A 21,453-nucleotide genomic window follows, 5' to 3' on the forward strand; every position below is an offset into this window, starting at 1 on the left:
CCGTGGGCATCATCTGGACCTATGTCAGGCCAGAGCCATCTGGCAGGGAAGAGGTGGGCCATCCTGGCCTGACTCCTCCCCACCTGTAGTCGAGTATGGCATCCAGAAAGGGACAAAAAATGCCCCAGGTGGCTCTGCCACACTGCTCAGTGCAATGGAGCTGCTGGGATCATTTATTTTTATTTTTCAAGATGGTGAGACTGCATTGTAAAAATAAAAATGTTCCTGGCGGCTTTGCCACATGACGGAACCCTGGTTGCCTCATCTAGAGAGACAAATTCAGGGTGGTCTGGGTGCAGTGGGGGATCCTGTATGGATCCAAGAAGAGGCTGGGCATCCTACCCCGACCCAAACTCCCAGTGGCAACCCAGAGCGCTGGCCTGGGTGCAAATAAAAGCATGATTCATTCAAAGAGTGAAGTTTTTGAGGTGAGTTTCCCTGGAACCATTCTGTTGGAAACCGTTCAACCCCCCCCCCCTCCTTTGGCAAATAGACTAGATTAAAGGTGAATAATAATTATGCAGAACAAGTGCTTAGCTATGAAAGGAACATAAGACATGTCATGGGATAGAGTTTCAGTTTTAAGTTGGTCTTAAGCACATGGTAAATAGCTGATTTCACCTCATGGTCAATGCCTTCAAAAGAAAGACAGGAAATGATAGGAACAACTCACCTTTGCCACTTATAAAATGAATATGGGGATCAGACTTTAACAATAGATCAATCTGAAATCTTGAGCTGAAGTCTAGCTGGCTTCTCAGACATGTCCTCTTACTTTCAGATCTCGAGTGGATTTGCCTGCCTCTCCTTCTCGGCTTGTGTGTTCTTCCCAGCCAGCACAGATGTTGTCCATTGACACTGGTCAGGTAGACAGGCAGGCGAGTGGTAGAATGGATGTGTCTGCTTCTGTGGAGCATGAAGCGCTCAGCAATGCTTTCCGATCGGTGCCCCTGGCTGAAGAGGAGGACTTCGACAGTAAAGAATGGGTTATAATTGATAAAGAAACAGAGCTGAAGGACTTCCATCCAGGTGCTGAACCAAGTACCTCTGGAACAACAGATGAAGAGCCTGAGGAACTGAGGCCCATTGAAGAGGGTGAGGAGAGGAGGCGTTTGGGACCAGAAATGGCAGTCAGGCCAAAAATACACGATGGGAGAACCCGGGGTATGCAGCCTGTGGCTGAGGAGGACAGTTCCCACAGACATGAAGGGCCTTGTCAGAGTGTATCTGACAGCAAACATGAACTGCAACCAGGAAGCCCTGCACAGTCCCCCTTACATTCAGCACCAGCTATCCGACAGCGGAGGCGTGAATCTGAGCCTACTGGTCCTGAGAGACAGGTAAGATTTGTAATGGAAACACTGTTTATCTGTTTTGCTACTTATTATTGGTTGTGTTCCTGTAGTTTAGTCAAGTTCTCTTATCCAGGACATCCCTCCCCCTAAATCTTTTAATACAAAAGACACAGATGTACTTCGCAAGAGGTTCCACAGGTTCTTTATCCATATTAGAGTTACAGCACCAGCATCAAGAATTGTTTCACTATGACTCTTTTGGAGCAGAGATGGGGCAGTTTCTTTTATTCAGCTGGTTCCCTGTTAATTCCTTTAGGGTGAGGTGGACAAGGAGGCCACAACAGAGTGGTAGAATTTGTTGAAAAATAAAATATTCTCTATCAGAATGTGATGTTAGTATGCATGTGAGAAGAGATGCGTTGTAGAACTACTTGTAGTACTTGCAAAGAAATGGTTCCTTCCAAAAAAACATTAAGGGAATAACCTGGCAAGATTTGCATGGCCTACAAAATAGGTCATGGAGGCCAAAGCTTTCCACCTGTTACTGCCCTTAGCATTGATATTTAGGTGGTCTTTGCCTTTGAACATGGGCCCATTTAGCCTGTCATCTGAGTAGACTAAAGGATTCATTCTCTGTGAATCTGCCTAATCTTCTTTAAAGCCAACTAAACTAGTATCCATCATTAAATGCTGTGGCAGTGAATTTGATTGAAAAGCTTTACTAAGGACCCAGAAGGCTCCGCAAAAAACAATTTCCAGAAACATTTTCCCTAAGAGGAAGGAACTTCCTGCTGATAAAGCTTTAGAACCAAGTGACGGTATGCCTAATAATGCCTACTTCCTTTAGGTAGTTCAGCTGGAGTTTTAGTTATTGTAAGCCACCTTGAACCAAGAGGAAAGAAGGGATACAAATGTTTAATAACTAAAATTGTAGTAACCTATGCAATTACAGGAACAAGGTGAAACGAGATGGTTGACTGTGGTATTTACTGCATAATGCTTGTTCAGGACTACAGTTAGGACTGAAATGTTGAATACAATGCTTGTCCTACCACACACATGCAAAACCTATTGGTGGGAGGACATGTTTTTCATGGTACACAGTCACCTTAGATGATGTATTTAAACTGCAAGAAGACTGCATATGTTGTTTAGGCCACCTTGTTCATCAAAATAACTATTTAGTCCCTTTCTAATGGTGAAATTTTGCAAAATATAGTTGCCATTCAGATTTTTTAGAGAATAAAGGGGAGGAGGGTATTTAGAGCCTTACAAAAACTCCTTCCTTTAGACTGGCCAAAGAGTTGTTACTGAAATAATGTACGTAACGCTTTTTAGAGTGTTCCGGGTGCTCTCATAAGGTTCATACTGTACAGGGGAATGTTATAAAAGAAGAACTTTGTTCTTTGTTATATTTCTAAGCAGCTTGTTTCCTTGCCAGGCCTGTCCTGTGTTCCTGTTTCTTGGTGGTTTGGTTGAGTGACTTGTATTCCATAATTCTCAGTAATTACTAAGATTTGCAGCTGCATTTTAGAGAATCAAAGAGCTCTGAAAAACGAATCAGTGTTGTGTTATAGGAGTCCTTGTGCCCCTGAGCCCACCTGCTCTGTTGGGTGAGCAATTTGCAGGTCCTTCCCTGACTCCTTTGTGTGCCCCAGCTTGTGAGATTTCCAACAGTCAGGTCCTCATCTTTCCATCAGTCGCTGTTCTGGGCTGCCAGTAAGAGCTCATTGAGAATCCTCCTTGGCTGGCGACCCCGCCCTTTTACCGATGGTGCAGTACAATGCACATGCCCAACAGGCTCCCTGGGCTCTCACAAAGTCTCCTTCCCTCAAAAGATGTTGGCCTCTTCTCCTGTGTGCAACAGCTGCCAGTTGAGGGCAGGTAGGTCCCCATCTCTGGACAATGATGCTCTGTGAAATTAATGCATAGATGAAAATGTGGGGCCCCAGAGAAGATGAGATGTTTTGCCAATGACACAAAGGGGAGGCAGCATTATGCTTGAGCTTTACTGTGCCGAAGAGCCAAGGAAGCCAGTTAAAGTCAGCTAAGACCTGGACCTATTCCCACACTAGGGATATTGTTCAAGATTTACATTTTTAAAGGGTCGAGTTATTTTGTCTGTTTCTACATTGAAATTCACGATTCACTCACTTGTCCCACAGTAAAGGAATCCCCATAAATCCAGTTTTCATTTTTTAAAGTGGGGTCTACTGGGGTCTATTTCAGGGCTGTTCAGTGCGGAAATGCATGCAGTTTTTTTGCAATACCTGTCATTTTGAGTGTTTGGGTATGGCCCTTTCCGCATTGCTGTCTTCCATCTCTTCCTCCCCCTCCCATGAGAAAGGTGAACTAGCACTACCCTCTTCCATATGCCCTTTGTCTCCCCCCCCACCCACGTAGCACCCCTTCATTCCATGTTCAATAGCCCCCTTCTCCCACCCAAGGTGTTTTTTTAAAGCAAAGTTATTGCATTACAACACTGCAGTGTTGTAACAAGCAAAACTGGGTTTTTGTCCCTGGAGGGTTGGAGAAGGCAGGTGGGGATTTCCCCCAGCCGCCCTTCCCCCATCCAAGGTCAAGGAAGCAGGCAGGATTGGGTACAAGGTCCACAAGGCAGGAAATTAGGTCACAAATTTTGCTTTCACAGATTTTCCTGTCTATGCCTTTGTTTTTATTAATTACTAAAACCAAGGTGCTGTTCATTCATTGAGTCCTTGTTGGGATCCAAGACTGAGCAGCACTGAGCCTGGCACTCCTCAGTCACTTCTGAATCTTACCTTTCATCTGCAATGCTCCGCTGACTCAGGAGACCCCAGAGTTGAGAGGCAAACTGATTTCTGTCCCTTTGTCCCCCGCCAGAAAAAAACAACCCCCATCTCCTGAGGCTTCTTTTCCTGGTTCTGCCTCTAAATCCAGATGCCCAGACAGATATTCCACTGGTGCAGCTCCTGATTCCTCCATCTTCTCGGAGGAAGAGGGAGCTGGCTGACTCATAGCAGTGTGTGTGTGTATACTCCCATTCCATCCCCATTACCATCTGATGCAACTCCCTTGGATTCTGGCCCCAGTAGCAGTGATATCTGAGAGCTGCTCCAAACCTGGAAGGACTCTTAGGTTTTGTACCTGCCAAGGCAGGGCCTCAAGCTGCTCCTGGGCTCAGCTGCCACATTGTCTAGGCTTAGAATGTTCCTAGTCTCCCCCACCAGGGCCGGGCTCAGAGCAGCTCTCAGGCTCCATCTGTACAGCTGGGCTCACAATGGATCTCAGGCTCCACCACAGTCATGACCAGCCCTGCCAATGGCTTCCAGGCTTTGTCATCACCACAGCCAGTGCTCAGTCGTTTTTAATTTGGGGGAATTTAAACCTGTCAATTATTATTTTTTAACGTTTCAATTTTTTCTGCAAACAAAGGGGTTCCCCCAAGTTTGCAGAAAAATCTGTTTGGGGTACTGAGACACAGATCTGGCTATCTGCACTTGGGGGCCACACTTGGGAAATAGATATATAGATGGAACATAATAGATATATAGATGGGGGAAAAACAGGGTTTAAATAAATATCTAAATAAATTGTGTTAGTTTCTTTATATCTTGCAGTCTGTAAGAACTGTTTTCTGTGGATGGCAATTTCGTCTTGCAGGCAGTACATGCTTGACTCCGTTTGGTTTGGCTGCATCTGGTATAAGTATTTGCTTTCTGAAAGTCAGCTTAGCAAAGCATTGAAAGCAGTGGAGGATGGGGGCACCTTCTTTGGGGAGAGGGGGTCCATAGAATTTGATCACTTGATTCAATCTTTTTGAAATGTTGTGGGGGAGGAGTTGAGGAGAGACATCAGCAGCTATGCTGAGAATTTTGGGGTGTTACCTCAAAAACAGTCCCCCAGAGATAATCAATACCAGACTATAATGGTCCCCATAAGGTACAATAGAAATTAGGGATTCCCAAATATTTACCAAATCTGAATACCATACCAGTATTGGGATTCAGGAATTGGGAAATACCCAAAAAAATAGGTTCAATAAACCCAAACCCAAAAAATACTGTAAGTTGAGGGTTTTTTGTACAACTCTACCGGAGAGAGACCTAACAATTGGGTACTTTATTCTCTATCTGAAGTAGAGCCAAACCCCTCTGCCACACTACCAAGAAGAGCTATCCCTACCCCCTGTTTGCTCTTCTCCTGAGCCAGACCTGAGCTCTCATGGCTGTCTCTGAACTCTTGCTGTGTTTCCTTCCAACATCCCATCCCACTTCTCAAAGGTTGATTGCATGCTGGAGTAGCACTCCCATATGCTCAGGTGAGTGGCTGGTTTCTTTAGGGCAGGACAGCCTTCTGTCTGTCACACCATCTTGGTCAGACCCCATATGAGATTTTGCAGTAGTCCTCCATTCTCTTTGATTTCATGTTCCTTAAATTTGCAAAGTGACCACAGACAAGCCATCTGTAATAAGAACTTTGACAGCACTGCAGGTTTGTCAGGGATCAGGCCAAGCCCCGTCAGTAAAGTCCATGATAAAGGAACATCCAGGATCCCAAGGCAGATGAAGATCCAAAGAGTAGCTTTATTGAACAGACAGTATGAAATACAGATGCGTGCCAGGACCCATTGAGCAAAGGTCTTGGCAGATACAAATGCACAATTGATGTTAGGTGATTCTTATAGAGGTCACTCTATAGGGGAAGGGGCTGATGGTTTATTTATTTATTTATTTATTATTTATTAATCATACTTCTATACTGCCCTCCCCGGAGGCTCAGGGCGGTTTACATTATAACAGAAAACAATACATAAAACAGTCTGTAGAACATGTATGTTGTTGTTGTTGTTGTTATGTGCGAAGTCGTGTCCGACCCATCGCGACCCCATGGACAATGATCCTCCAGGCCTTCCTGTCCTCTACCATTCCCCGGAGTCCATTTAAGTTTGCACCTACTGCTTCAGTGACTCCATCCAGCCACCTCATTCTCTGTCGTCCCCTTCTTCTTTTGCCCTCGATCTCTCCCAGCATTAGGCTCTTCTCCAGGGAGTCCTTCCTTCTCATGAGGTGGCCAAAATATTTGAGTTTCATCTTCAGGATCTGGCCTTCTAAAGAGCAGTCAGGGCTGATCTCCTCTAGGACTGACTGGTTTGTTCGCCTTGCAGTCCAAGGGACTCGCAAGAGTCTTCTCCAGCACCAGAGTTCAAAAGCCTCAATTCTTTGACGCTCGGCCTTCCTTATGGTCCAACTTTCGCAGCCATACATTGCAACTGGGAAGACCATAGCCTTGACTAAACGCACTTTTGTTGGCAGGGTGATGTCTCTGCTTTTTAGGATGCTGTCTAGATTTGCCATAGCTTTCCTCCCCAGGAGCAAGCATCTTTTAATTTCTTTGCTGCAGTCCCCATCTGCAGTGATCTTGGAGCCCAGGAAAATAAAATCTGTCACTATCTCCATTTCTTCCCCTTCTATTTGCCAGGAATTGAGAGGGCCGGATGCCATGATCTTTGTTTTCTTGATGTTGAGTTTCAAGCCAACTTTGGCACTCTCCTCCTTCACCCGCATCAACAGGCTCTTTAGTTCCTCTTCACTTTCTGCCATTAGAGTGGTATCATCTGCATATCTGAGGTTGTTGATATTTCTCCCTGCAATCTTGATCCCAATTTGTGACTCCTCTAATCCCGCATTTCTCATGATGTGCTCTGCATACAAGTTAAATAGGCAAGGCGACAGTATACAGCCTTGCCGAACTCCTTTCTCAATTCTGAACCAGTCAGTGATTCCATGTTCAGTTCTCACTGTTGCTTCTTGACCTGCATATAAATTTCTCAAGAGACAAATAAGATGCTCTGGTATTCCCATCTCTTTAAGAACTTGCCACAATTTGTTGTGCTCCACACAATCAAAGGCTTTAGCATAGTCAATGAAGCAGAAGTAGACGTTCTTCTGGTACTCCCTAGCTTTCTCCATGATCCAGCGTATGTTGGCAATTTGATCTCTAGTTCCTCTGCCTCTTCGAAATCCTGCCTGTACTTCTGGAAGTTCTCGGTCCACATATTGCTGGAGCCTAGCTTGTAGGATTTTGAGCATAACTTTGCTAGCATGAGAAATTAGTGCGATGGTGCGGTAGTTTGAACATTCTTTGGCATTGCCCTTCTTTGGGATTGGAATGTAAACTGACCTTTTCCAATCCTGTGGCCATTGTTGAGTTTTCCAAATTTGCTGGCATATTGAGTGTAGCACTTTTACTGCATCGTCCTTTAAGATTTTGAATAGTTCTACTGGAATGCTGTCACTACCACTAGCTTTATTGTTGCTCAGACTTCCTAAGGCCCATTTGACTTCACATTCCAGGATGTCTGGCTCCAGGTCAGTAACTACCCCATTGTAGTCATCAGGGATGTTAAGCTCGCTCTTGTATAGTTCTTCTGTATAATTTTGCCACCTTTGTTTGATCTCTTCTGCTTCTGTGAGGTCCCTACCATTTTGGTCCCTTATCATACCCATCTTTGCATGAAACGTTCTCTTCATATCTCCAATTTTCTTGAAAAGATCTCTGGTCCTCCCCATTCTATTGTTTTCTTCTATTTGTTTGCACTGTTCATTTAAGAAGGCATTCTTATCTCTTCTAGCTTTTCTCTGGAATTCTGCATTCAATTGGGTGTATCTTTCTCTTTCTCCCTTGCCTTTCACTTCCCTTCTCTCCTTAGCTATTTGTAAAGCTTCCTCAGACAGCCATTTTGATTTCTTGCATTTCTTTTTCTTTGGGATGGTTTTAGTTGCTACCTCTTGTACAATGTTGCGAACCTCCGTCCATAGTTCTTCAGGCACTCTGTCTATCAGATCTAATTCCTTAAATCTATTTGTCACCTCCACTGTGTATTCATCAGGGATATGATTTAGTTCATACCTGAGTGGCCTAGTGCTTTTCCCTACTTTCTTCAATTTAAGCCTAAATTTTGCAACAAGAAGCTCATGATCTGAACCACAATCAGCTCCTGGTCTTGTTTTTATTGACTGGATAGAACTTTTCCATCTTTGGCTGCAGAGCACATAGTCAATCTGATTTCTGTGTTGACCGTCTGGTGATGTCCATGTGTAGAGTCGTCTCTTGGGTTGCTGGAAAAGAGTGTTTGCTATGACCATTGTATTCTCTTGACAAAATTCTACCAGCCTGTGCCCTGCTTCATTTTGTACTCCAAGGCCAAACTTGCCTGTTATCCCGGTTATCTTTTGGCTTCCTACTTTAGCATTCCAATCCCCCATGATGATAAGCACATCATTTTTGGGCGTTGCTTCTAGAAGGTGTTGTAGGGCTTCATAGAACTGATCAACTTCATCCTCTTCAGCAGCAGTGGTTGGGGCGTAGACCTGGATCACTGTGATGTTGAATGGTTTGCCTTGGATTCGAACTGAGATCATTCTGTCATTTTGGGGATTGTATCCCAAGACTGCTTTTCCTACTCTCTTATTGATTATGAATGCTACTCCATTTCTTCTGCGAGATTCTTGTCCACAGTAGTATACCTGATGGTCATCTGAATTAAATTCACCCATTCCTGTCCATTTTAGTTCACTGATTCCTAAAATGTCGATGTTCAGTCTTCTCATTTCTTGTTTAACCACGTCCAGCTTGCCTTGATTCATGGATCTGACGTTCCAGGTTCCTATGGAATAAAAATCTTTACAGCATCGGACTGTCTTTTCGCCACCAGTTACTTCCACAACTGAGCGTCCTTTCGGCTTTGGCCCAGCCGCTTCATTCATTCTGGCGCTACTCGTACTAGCCGTCTGCTCATCCCCAGTAGCATATTGGACACCTTCCGACCTGAGGGGCTCATCTTCCAGCGTCATATCGTTATGCCTATTGGAACTGTCCATAGAGTTTTCATGGCAAAGATACTGGAGTGGTTTGCCATTGCCTTCTCCAGTGGATCACCTTTTGTCAGAGCTCTCAGCTATGACCTGTCCGTCTTGGGTGGCCCTGCACGGCATAGCTCATAGCTTCACTGACCTACGCAAGCCCCCTTGCCACAACAAGGCAGCGATCCTTGAAGGGGGAGAACATGTATAACTGATAACTAATAATTGTAACCAAATAACAACACAGTATAACAGTAAACAATATAGTAATACAAACAGGTCCAGGGCTTATTGATGGGATTCTGAGGGGGGGGGAGCAGGGGCCCTTGGTCGCTGATTGATTATGTCTGGTCTCGGCCAAATGCCTGGTGGAGGAGCTCCTTTTTGCAGGCCCTGCGGAACTGTTTAAGCTCCGTCAGGGCCCTGATCTCCTCTGGGAGCTCATTCCACCAGGTGGGGGCCAGAACAGAGAATGCTCTGGCCCTGGTCGAGACCAGGCGGACTTCTTTAGGGCCAGGGATCCTTAGCTGATTGGAGGCAGTAGAGCGTAGAGCTCTTTTGGGGGCATAGGCGGGGAGGCGGTCCCTCAGGTACACTGGGCCCTGACCGCGTATGGCCTTGAAGGTAATTACCAGAACCTTTAGTCTGATCCGGAATTCAACTGGTAACCATTGCAGCTGATGGAGAATAGGCCGGATATGAGACCTCCACGGTGTTGCTGTGAGGATCCTGGCTGCTGCATTTTGAACTAGTTGTAGTTTCCGGGTCAGGGCTAAGGGCAGGCCTGCGTAGAGCGAGTTACAAAAGTCCAGTCTAGAGGTGACCGTCGCATGGATCACTGTGGCTAGGTGTTCCGGGGCCAGGTAGGGTGCTAGTAGTTTGGCTTGGCGGAGATGGTAGAATGCCAGCCGTGCTACCTTTGTGATCTGGGCCTCCATTGTGAGGGAGGTGTCCAGAATCACGCCTAGGTTCCTGGCGGAGTGAGCCGTAGAGAGCTGCACGCCATCCAGGGTGGGCAGGCGCGCTTCCTCGCATGGGCCCTTCCTACCTAGCCACAGGACCTCCGTCTTTGAAGGATTGAGCTTCAGGCGACTCTGCTTGAGCCATCTCGTCACTGCTTCCAGGCAGCTGGCTAATGCTTCTGGGGGAGAGTCAGAGCGGCCATCCATCAGGGGGAAGAGCTGGGTGTCATCTGCATATTGATGGCAACCCAGCCCAAACTTCCGTACCAGTTGTGCGAGAGGGCGCATGAAGATGTTGAATAGGATAGGGGAGAGGACCGCTCCTTGTGGGACTCCACAAGTAAGTTGCTGGCGGTCTGATGTTTTCTCTCCTATTGCAACCCTCTGTCCACGATCCTGGAGGAAGGAGATCAGCCATTGAAGGGCTGTCCCTCGTATTCCAGCATCGATGAGGCGGCGAGCTAAAAGCTCATGATCGACTGTGTCGAACGCTGCTGAGAGGTCTAATAATATCAGCAGTGCCGACCCGCCTCGATCCAACTGGCGACGGAGGTCGTCCGTCAGGGCGACTAGTGCTGTCTCTACCCCATGGCCAGGCCGGAAGCCTGACTGGGATGGGTCTAGGACCGAAGCTTCTTCCAGGTATTCCATCAGTTGGTTTGCGACTGCCCTTTCTATCATCTTGCCCAGAAACGCTAAGTGTGAAACGGGCCTGTAGTTGTTAGGCTCTTGTGGGTTTAGAGATGTTTTTTTCAACAGTGGACGTACCACAGCCTCTTTCAAACCCTCCGGGAATTCTCCTGTTGTGAGAGATAGGTTGATTATCTCCCGGAGGGGGCCCTTTATCTTTATGCCAGCTGTTTTTAGGAGCCAGGCAGGAGAGCAAGAGATACTCAGAGGTGCAAAGTTTCCCAGCCGGGGCAGATGGCTCGGCTTTGATCCTTATGGTTACATTTCTGTTTCATCTTTGCTGGCTCAGCAAGGTCGTTGGAATCAGCCAGATAAGGGGGCCCCTGGGAACATCAGTGGAGTCAGGAAAGAATTTACAGTTTTTTGACACTAGGCCTGGAGAGGCCACAGCAAGGGATGGGGCATGAATTGGGGTTCATGACAGGGTTATTGTAAGAATTAAAGCAAGGTAGTATACATGAAATGCATTATACAGATACTTAACTATTTAATATTATTATTATCTGTATCTCCTCTGGTTTCTGCCTTTAAGCCCATTGCATAATTTGACCATATCCTTTAGGTCCCTGTCCTCCTAGTTTTCCTTCCTAGCACCCCTGTCATCTCTTCTTCCTCTTGACCCATTTATTACATTTAGCGTGAGTTATAAAAATTTTAATTGCTTTCTTCAGAGGACTTTTCATTAGGGTTGCCATGTCTGGGTAGGGAAATTCCTGGAGATTTTGGAAGTAGAGCGTGGGGAGGGCAAGTTTTTGGGAGGTGAGGGAGCTTAGTGGGATACAGTGTTGCAGAATCCTGCCTCCAAAGCAGCAATTTTCTCCAGGGGAAATAATCTCTTTGATTTGGACTTCACTTACAATTCTGGGAAATCTCCAAACCCCCACCTGGAGGTTGGCAACCCTAATCTCCACTAGTTTTCCTGTCTCTTTTCCTCTTTTTCAAAACCTCCTGTTCTAGGCCTTGTCTTTCTGTCCACTGCCAGTCTATGTTTTTCTGTATGTGAGTGTTTGTTATCAAATTAGTCTGGCCGAGCAGATAACTATTTTTTAGAATAAAATGGAAGGCTGAGTGTTTGTTGTTTGTTTTCGTTGTGATAAACGCAACAACCCAGGAAGCTGTCATTGTAGAACTACATTGGAAGTTGGACAGAAGTACCTCAGGGATAGGGTTGCCAACTCCATCTTGGGGGAAAATCCTGGAAATTAAGGAGCAGTGCCTGAGGAATGAATTTGGGGGAGGGAGGGAGATCAGCAGAGATGTCTTGTCATTCTACACTTCAGTTTCTCCTAGTTTCTGTGGTCTACTATGAGTCTGCCCTCCAAATCTGCCTTTCCCTTCAGAAAAACTGATCTCTGTAGTTTGGGGATCTGTTGCAATTCCAGGAGAACTCCGGACTCCACCAGGAGATTGAGACAATGCAAAAGCAAGAAAAAAAGACAGTGTAAGTCTGCGTAAAATTAACGCAAATATCATTCACACAACCTCCAAAATGTAATCCACACAACCATTGGAGTGATTTAAGCTCACTATCCCTTTCTTGACAAATTTAGTATGACATACTCAATAATAAAACCAGAAGCTAGATTAATCACGATGCAGCAGTATATGTCTGTTGCTGAAAAGGAAAATGAATGTGTGGTCCAGTTGCTAACAGAAGTATTTAACAAAGGGGGGGGGGGTTCCAACTACTGTAACTGCCAGTAGTTAGGTCTCTGTATAGATTTAAGAGGTCAGTAGACAAAGTGGAGAAGCACCAAGGCCACTAGTAAAGATGATACACTAAAGATGAATAGGGTTGCCAGCTCTGGGTTGGGAAATACCTGGAGAGTTTGGGAGTGGAGCTAGGAGTGGACAGGATTTGGGTCAGAGAGGGACCTCAGTCGAATATAATACCCTCCAAACTAGTCATTTTCTCCAGGAGAACGGATCTCTTTAGTTTGGAGATGAGCTGTAATTCCAGGGGATCTCCACGTCCCACCTGGGGACTGGTATCCCTATTTGAAGGAAGTATTTCAAATAATACTTGAAGAAAGTAGTAGGGGCAGCTTCCTGAAAAGAAGATTCAGAGAAGCAGTAAAGAGTGATAATTGCTGGATGACACAGTTTTGTTTACAATACAATACCTTTATTGGCATAAAGCAGATTAGGAGGCTATACAAAGATAGTCAAGATACATCGGACAGTTTAAGTTTAAAAACTGAGGACAGAAATTTAGCCATAATAAAAGTGACATCGGCATCCTTATCACTCAGTAAAAATTGGCAAACCAAGTCTCTTGAATGGTTTCTCCATTTTGGTATAAGAGGTATGATATGCCTTCTCTGTTGAGTGAACAAGGGGCAATCCAGTATGATATGTTGGATGGTGTCAGGAGAACTTGATTCACAGGTGCATAGTCTATTTTTGAAGGGGATCTTGGCAAATCTCCCTTGTAATACTTTGGATGGAAAGGCGTTAAGCCGAGCAAGCGAAAACGCTCTGCGATAGAGGGGATTTGCCAAGTTATGGAAATAAGACGGCATTATCCCGTGCTTCACTTGGAGACCAAGCGCACGGGGAGAGCAAATTGCTGGAACAGTGGGATGGATTTTTTGGAATTCGTGATCAAGTAGCCTTTGTTTGATTTGGCACATAATGGAAGGTTCATTCAGAGATAGGATGTAATCGTAGTCAATGCTAATTTGTTGGAGTGTAGTCAGGATGGTAGAGAACCATTTAAATTTAAAAGAGTCTCTCAGTAAACAGGCCAATAGGCTATCTGCTCGAACCCTAAAATGCAGTTTTAGCTAATATTTAAAGGTGAAAATCCAGGCCTTAGTTTCAAGAAGATTATGTCCAGTTTCAAGACATAAAGAGGAGTAAAGGACGCAATTTGGAGTTTTCAAAATCGGCCGGAAAAAGGCAGACTGTAACCTTTCCATGTTTTTGTTAAAACCTGAGATCTACAGAGGGATGCCATATAAAATTTGGGGGATAATTTTAGAGTCAAACACACGACAGACAGCTGGGACAAACTGATTGCCTTTAAGAAAGAAAAACCGGTTTAGATGGGTAATGGAACAGTTAGCCTGCAAAGTAATCCTATTTCTATGTTTGGTCCAATGCAAATTATGTTGGAAGGTGATTCCTAAGTATTTGAAATATTTGACCTGCTCAATTTTATCACCACCAATGCACCAGTTTGAGGGAGACCACTTCTGTGCAAAGACCATCACTTTGGTTTTTTTGAAGTTTATCGATAGGTCATTGAGTTGGCAATATTTATGGAAAGCATTCAGGTATCTAATCAGACCAATTCTGGAATGGGAAAACAAGACGGTGTCATCAGCATATAGAAGAAGTGAGATTGGCAATTTATCTAGTTTGGGTGGATGACCATTTGTGAGTCTTAGGGTTTTTGGAAGATCATGTAAAAAGAGGTTGAATAAGTGAGGAGCAAGGACGCAGCCTTGTTTAACTCCTCTCAGGATGGGGATTTGATTTGTTAAATGACCCTTTTCAGTAAATTTAACCTGACAGGTATTGTTGGAATGGAGGTTCATTAGAAGTAGTAATAGGCGCGAATCAATATTAAGATCTTGCAATTTTCTCCATAGTAAACACCTGGAGATAGAATCGAATGCACCCTTGAGGTCAATAAAAGCTGCATAGAGTTTCCTCCTACCTTTATGAAGATATTTGTCTGCAAGAGAGTAGAGGGTTAAGCAGTGGTCTATAGTGGAACAGTTTTTAGTGAAGTCAATTTGTTCAGGACCTATTAGGTCATTTGAAGTCACCCAATCTAGGAGTTTAAGTTCTAGATGTTTGGCATACATTTTGCTGGCGATGGATAGAAGGCTAATAGGATGGTAGTTTTCTGGAGAGCTGGCACCACCTTTTTTATAGATAGGCACAATGATTGAGTTGAGCCAGGATTCAGGGAATATTCCCGATTGGTCGCTAGCTGTAAAAAGGACAGCCAGGAGTTGTTTCCACCAGTTAGATTTTGTTTACCATGTTGCTTCCCACAGCACTTAGCTGACGCATAGAAACCAATAGTTGTTACCTGAGAGGCAACCAAACCAAAGTGGGCTTAAGTTGGGTAAAAGCATAGTTTTTACCCATTCCTTTCTGTAAGAATTGAAAGGTATTAGGACAAATTACTTGGGGGATATCATCTGGTACTTTTGGGAGATCTTCTGTTGGCAAAGATTTATTTATTTATTTATTTATAATTGGATTTATATACCACCGTTCGCCAAAAGGTCTCATGGCGGTTCACAATAAAATATAAAATCAAAGTAAATTCACATAAATCCCATAATTTAGATCTTCGTAGATTTGAGGAACTTTGATTCCTTCCAACCCCATGATTCTGTGAGTGACTGCAACAAGAAAGGCACTTGACTGATTAGCGTAGAGTAGAGGTAGTCAAACTGCAGCCCTCCAGATGTCCATGGACTACAATTCCCATGAGCCCCTGCCAGCATTGGCAGGGGCTCATGGGAATTGTTGTCCATGGACATCTGGAGGGCCGCAGTTTGACTACCCCTGGCATAGAGGATTAGCAATAGAGCACAGGTCTTTTGAGAAAATTGGTCAAATGGCTGATTTTTCTGCAGTGGTTATTTTAGAAGCTATTCAACTCAAATGCTCAACATTCTACCCCCCCCCCAATCTTTCTCTTGGCTTAGCTTAGCTGAGAACTAGGTTGTAATACATTTTTTTTATTTATTAAAATAATTGTTTCACTTTTGACTTGTGAACTACAGACAGATAAAATATTTTAGTAAAGCACTACAATATAGATTAAAACAAACCATTAAGACAAAGATGACTAACAAAATAAAACAATATGTCAGTGGAGCCAGGGTTTTGTAGTGGTTCGAATGTCAGTTTAGGATTGGAGAGACCCAAGCTTGCATCACCAGTGTGCCCTGGAAGCTTGCTGAGTGACCTTCAGCCAGTCGCACAGGCTCAGCACACCCTGTCTCACAGGGTTGATGTGAAAATAAAATGGAGGAGAGAAGAATAACATAAGCTATTTTAGGTCTCCATTGGGTAGAAATGTGGGGTATAAATGAAATAAATTAAATGACAGTTACAGGAGCCATCAGTGCAGATATGATCTCTCTAGAACAGAAGTCTCATGGCTTGGAACCTAAATGCTAATAGGGAAACACTGAGGTGAACTTCCCTAATGAGGGAGTTTCAGTCCTGGTGCCACTGCAGAGAAGGCCTTGTTCCCACATCAGTACTCACCATCCTTCATCCAGTGAGGTCCTATTCTTCTATGAAAAAGTTAACTGCATACAATTTTTAAGCAATGTAGCATCATAATATGGGGTGGAATGGATCCTTTCCCTTGAATTTTCTGTTTTGCCCTTAATATAACTGGTTGGACAAGTCACAGTAGGAGGCAAGACCTTCTATTATTTCATGGCATACTATTGTGAAAAGTCAAGGACATCTAAATGCTGGGCTTTGGTGTAACTGCTTTGGGGGAAGAAATAGCTAGGGAAGACCAAGCTACATGGTGAGTGAAGAGAAAGATTATATGCAGGTCTCTGCAGGGTTCACAGCAGCTCAGTTGCTTTAACTGAACCTCTGTGTCTGTTCTCAAGATCCCAGCAGTTCAGAGGTCTAGGGGGCATTTATGATAGATGGGATGTGTCATCTCAAATCTTGCAGTGGCAGCCACTTGGCAGTCAAATGAAGCGCTGTAGCTCAAGATGATGGGGTGGCTTCCCTTAGCACAATGCTTGGAGTAGCATATTGGTTCCCTTAACGACTGAATCTTGCCAAGACAGGATTCCACTATTAGTTGTTTCTAATGCTTGATTTAACTCACAGCACTTGCTCTAACAAATGTAGTAACATGAAATGTCCAACAACTAGTAATCTCAACAACCAGTAGACCATCCATGAAAAACAAAATGGGTGAGAGTGAATGACAGGTGAGGGAAGTGGCCAAACTGGGGGAAATGCAAGGGCCATGGCCCTTTGCTCTCATTCAGTTGCTCCCCTTATTGAAGAAAGTACAGGGCTGTTCCTCAATATAGGCTTCTGTTGGGCCACTTGCCCCTAAAAGGCTTTTTCAAGTAACAATGTGATAGCCTGGTTAGGGGTGAACCCAGAGGCCATATTAAATGCCCCCCCAAGCAAGTGTTTGCTACCCGGCAGTGAAGATTTCTGCAGCATGCGCAGCACAAAACCAAGGGCGAGTCAAGTCTTTGCCTGACACCTTTTCCTCCACTCTTCTTGGTCTTTTTCAGTTGGAGGAGGACAGGCATTCTCAGCACTCCCTCCCGAGGTACAGCCCCCTGAGAAGACTGGCGTCCTCCGTTTTCTCCTCCTCAACCCTGGAGACAGAACAGTACCCTCACCTGGGCGGCACTTTCATACAGCGCAGCCGTTCGGCGGAGAGCAGCCCCGTGCGCATGCCCCACCGCAGGCACATGCCCCTCACAGCAGGAAACCACAGACTCATGCCTTCTGTCCTCCGCATTTCCAGATCCCAGCTCCAACAGGTGTGGGCCCGCTTCACACACAAAACATAGCCTGTGCCGGGGAAGCAGCAACCTTTGTAATGCAATAATAGAGCCCACCTGCCCCGTGTGTCACCATTTAATGCAATACTGAATCCCAGACAACTTTGGCCTAAAAGGTACTGTAACTTCTAAGCCCCTCCGAGAGAAAAATACAGAGACCTTTCCGATTCTCCAACATGTCGGGCTAGAGGCTGCATCACGATTCAAGATGAGAATGCAAACAGTGGACATGAATGTGTTAAAGGGTTTGCATCAGGGCTCTGTGGTGACAACCTGCAGCCATGGGATGGTGACTTTAGGGCTGTCTAAACAGACAGAGACTGCAGGGCTTGAGGAAAGAGGCAGTGCACGAACAGCTGTCTTCCCACTTCAAAGAAAAAACAGATTACTGTTTGTATGTGTGTGTTTATGTGTGTGTGTGTGTTGATCTGTGATGCCTGGCCACATTTGGAGGCCTTCCCCTCAGATCTTACCCAGCTCTTGATTCATGCCTGAGAAGTTTGAGTCAAGAGCTCAGGAGCTCAGAAGGATTCACAGCTGTCTATCCCCCACACGGCCCATACTGCAGTGCTTTTGTTGCAGGTGGGCTCACCTATTCTTTCCCAGCTCTGACTGGCAGGCATGATGGTATAGCAAGGATTTTCATCCTGAGTCACCTCTCAGCCTGGTTTCAGGACCTGTGCCTGCCTGCCTCTTCCTGAGACTGAGCAGATCTCATCTTAGACAGAAACTGGGAATTATACTGATCCTTTGGAAAACAAGAAAATACAATACCTTTTCCTAGTTGTTCCAGCAACATTGCTCCTTTGGTTGAAAAGAGAAGAGTGTGATCACTCAGTGTAATAAGATGAAAAGGCAGGATTTTAATTTGCTACATTTCGGGTTGCCTTTAGCTATTTGAACTGCATTTCCTTTCAGTATCCATTGTGTGGCGCTAGAAAGAACCATTTTGATATGATGTAAAATGAGTGATGACGCTCAATCTTAATGGTGGCTTAATTTGTCAAAAAAGCCATTTAGCCCCCTGCCCATCCCAGAGCTGCTGTGCATCATCAGGCAGGATCAACTTCTCTTCTGACTTAAATGAACGTAGAGTTTTAAACAGAGCATTTCCTTCTGACTTTATGGAAACTGGGATGCCATGAAGTAAATGCCATCAGAGGGGTGCTGGTGATGCTGAGATGAACTGCAGAATAAAAGCCATCAGCTAAAGGACTTTAGTTTTAGTGCCAGGTGGAAAGAAATGGGGTGCTTGAAATTTTGAAAAGTGGTCTAGGATAGCAATTAGTTTTGTGTCACAGAGCTTTTTCTTTTAGCTATTTGGGGGGCTAATGATGTACTTCTTATGAGGGGTCTTAAATCACAATTGATTTAAACCTTTTGTTTTGTTTTGTTAAAAAGTTGTTTTTTAAAAAACACCACCACCTGTGTCTCTTGATTGGAGCTTTCTTTCAACCGTGCTTTCAAGAGTTTTTGGGAAGCCAAGACAAATAGAAATCTTTCTTCATTAAAACCAAAGCTGAGGGTTTTAGCCCCTCAAACTGTCACTCAGTTTTATGATTACATAACTATGAGTTGGCAGTAATGTTCTTCCATCTTAATGCAAATCTTTTCCATATAAATGAAATTGAGGTTAGGACTGTAGCATCAAACTGAGATTGCTATACTTCCCCCCCCCCAAGTCCTTTGTTACAGTAAGCCCAAAGAAAGACTTATTTGTCATGTAATGTTTGTCCTCCACAGAAAAATAATTAAGAAGAATGTTATAGCAGACTATTAAAGCCAGACGGACTTTTAGAGAAAGCTATGTGAAGAGGAGGATTTCCCTTGTTCCTCTTTGTGTGAAAATTCACACGCTTCTCTGTGGGCTGATTCAAAGGTGATTTGACTCTGGAGTGCGTACACTCTGCTCAAGGGTAGTGTGTTCTCTGGAAGGGACAGGCCTCTGCTGCAAGGAATAGTTTAACAAGGCTTCTGTTAATAATGGATTTCAAGCCGAGCTTCTGTGGCAACACCTTTGGGCATTTAAGGAGTGTGTGTGTGCACACACAGGGATGAACCACTGAGAAATTTCTTCTCAACCCAAATCTCTCCCTCCAGGATTCTATATGCTCCTAGTGACTTGAACAAGCCAATTATCTTAAGGTCTTTCTCCCCGCCCCCCCTCCAAATGCTCAGCTGGCCTTGGCAGTCTGTCTCTACAGTCCTCTGTAGGCAGTGATTTTCTGCATGCCTGGGGAATCCCGGAGTCTGCAGAAATCTCTGGCTTGACTGTGGGTGACCCTGTTCCCTCTCCTGGCATTTGATCATCACTATCAGGTATCATAGATGGGCTCAGTCTCTAGAATGGGTGGCACCAAACTACAATCACATTGTTTTAGTGCAGAGTTCTTTAACCCATGGATAATATGCTGGGTCAAAGGTTCCTCTGGAGCTACCATTATTTGCTGCTTTGTGGGATGATCTGCTGCTAGTGTTGCAGCAAGGGTGACACACCTCCTACCTTTCTTTGTATGCACACTGGGATATCAGGGAAATGAAGCAAGCTCACCCAGTGAAGGGGACTTCATAGCACTGGCAAGGCCAGACTTACATTTCAGAAGATCTAAGTGCTTTCTTCAAAATATCTGAGGGTTACCAGCTCTGGGTTGAAAAATACCTGCAATTTTGGGGATTGGGGCTTAGGGAGGGTGGGGAGAGACCTCATCCGGCTATAATCCCCTTGAGTCCACCCTCCAAAGCAGTCATTTTCTCCAGGGGGACGCATCACTGTTGTCTGGAGATCAATGGTAGTACTGGGTGATCTCCAGGCCCCAACTGGAGGCCGGCAACCTTATCAGGGTCATTATTTGTGGGTAAATGGAAAACCAAGCTTCTCTGCTAGATTTTAAGGCTTGTTCCCCAGTGTGTTCATGATTAAATTGCAAAGTTACTGTGAATTTTAAAAGCATGGTTACTTTTTATACCTCATAATAATAACTATGTCAAAAGCAAGTTAGAAATATTTCATTGGTCAGCTTTTTGTTCCAAAGATAATCAGAATGACAACAGAACAGTCAAAACTCTTTTGCCTTGTGTGTCATAAAGACCAAAGTATCACCACACAGACTATTTTTGCCAACCTACAGGTAGAGCCTGAAGATCTCCCAGAATTACAACTGATTTCCAGGCTACAGAGATTAGTAGTAGATGGTGGTCTCCATGGCTTGATACTCCCTGAAGGCCATCCCTCCCCACCTTCTCCCCAGCCTTCAGATCTCTAGGTATTTCCTGACCTGGAGTTTGCACCCTATATCCCCATGCCCCCAGCAATGGCCTTAAGGGGACCAGGCAACCCTTCCAACCCTGAGAGATCATTTTGCCTTTAGTGCATTGTTTCTTTTTTTCAAAACTGGAAAAAGCAATGAATTGGAAGTACATGCAGACCAAGTCCTATACGAGACCACAGAAGATCTAACCTGTTCTGTGTCTATATGAGAAATCTGCTGAATTTCTTGGCCTTCCTGTGCCCATAGCTCCTTAGCACATAGGCTGGTCTACGTGGTGTCTCCTTCATCCCTCCAACAGCAGACAGCTCTCCTTTTCCCTAGGCCTTGTCTGAAGTTGTTTTTCTCTATGTGAAGTTTTCTCCTTTTCCTCTGAGCTGCATCCTTTCTTCCCACTCTGCTTCCAAACATCATGCCTCTTTCCTTCAGCTCCTTTGCCTCCAGATATTTAGTACTTAGCTCTTTAGCCCTAATGCTGCTCTGTCCGTGCTTACCAGTAACATACAGCCCTACTCTCCTGTAACTCCTCCTTAACTATTTAGTTTCCTTTACAGTAATGCCCATGATTGCCAACATTTTTTGAATGACACTTCCCTCTCAGAAACTGCAGTGTGTTTGAATATACCATGATAACTTAGCCAATGGTTTAAAAGAAGAGTAAGGCTCGGAAGACAACAGGAAGCCCAGTCTCTTTGCCTACTGTAGATACAATATATATCACCCTGTTTTCATTCCAAATGTTCTCAAGAGCTTTACAGTGATCATGTATGCACAATACTTAGTTATTGAAAATAGCTTTTTCTGCTGTTGAAAAGTCCATCTGTGATGAAAGAGTAGAGCAGTATGATTCAGTAGCCCCATTGCTG

General features: G+C 44.5%; 1 protein-coding gene across 5 annotated transcripts in view; it reads left to right on the plus strand.

The window, feature by feature from the left end:
• TTBK1 (tau tubulin kinase 1) overlaps window positions 1-21,453 on the plus strand; it is a 131,554-nt gene that overhangs the window by 73,956 nt on the left and 36,145 nt on the right. For 4 of the 5 annotated variants that reach the window (XM_077336848.1, XM_077336839.1, XM_077336870.1 and 1 more), the window contains 2 exons: window positions 782-1,340; window positions 17,046-17,300. In XM_077336848.1, coding sequence (XP_077192963.1) covers window positions 782-1,340; window positions 17,046-17,300 — 814 coding nt within the window. The remainder of the gene's footprint in view (window positions 1-781; window positions 1,341-17,045; window positions 17,301-21,453) is intronic. The other variant, XM_077336854.1, reaches the window with a different exon arrangement.

This window comes from Paroedura picta, chromosome 1 (genome assembly GCF_049243985.1).
Source record: "Paroedura picta isolate Pp20150507F chromosome 1, Ppicta_v3.0, whole genome shotgun sequence".
In the NCBI taxonomy this organism is placed as follows: Eukaryota; Metazoa; Chordata; class Lepidosauria; order Squamata; family Gekkonidae; genus Paroedura; species Paroedura picta.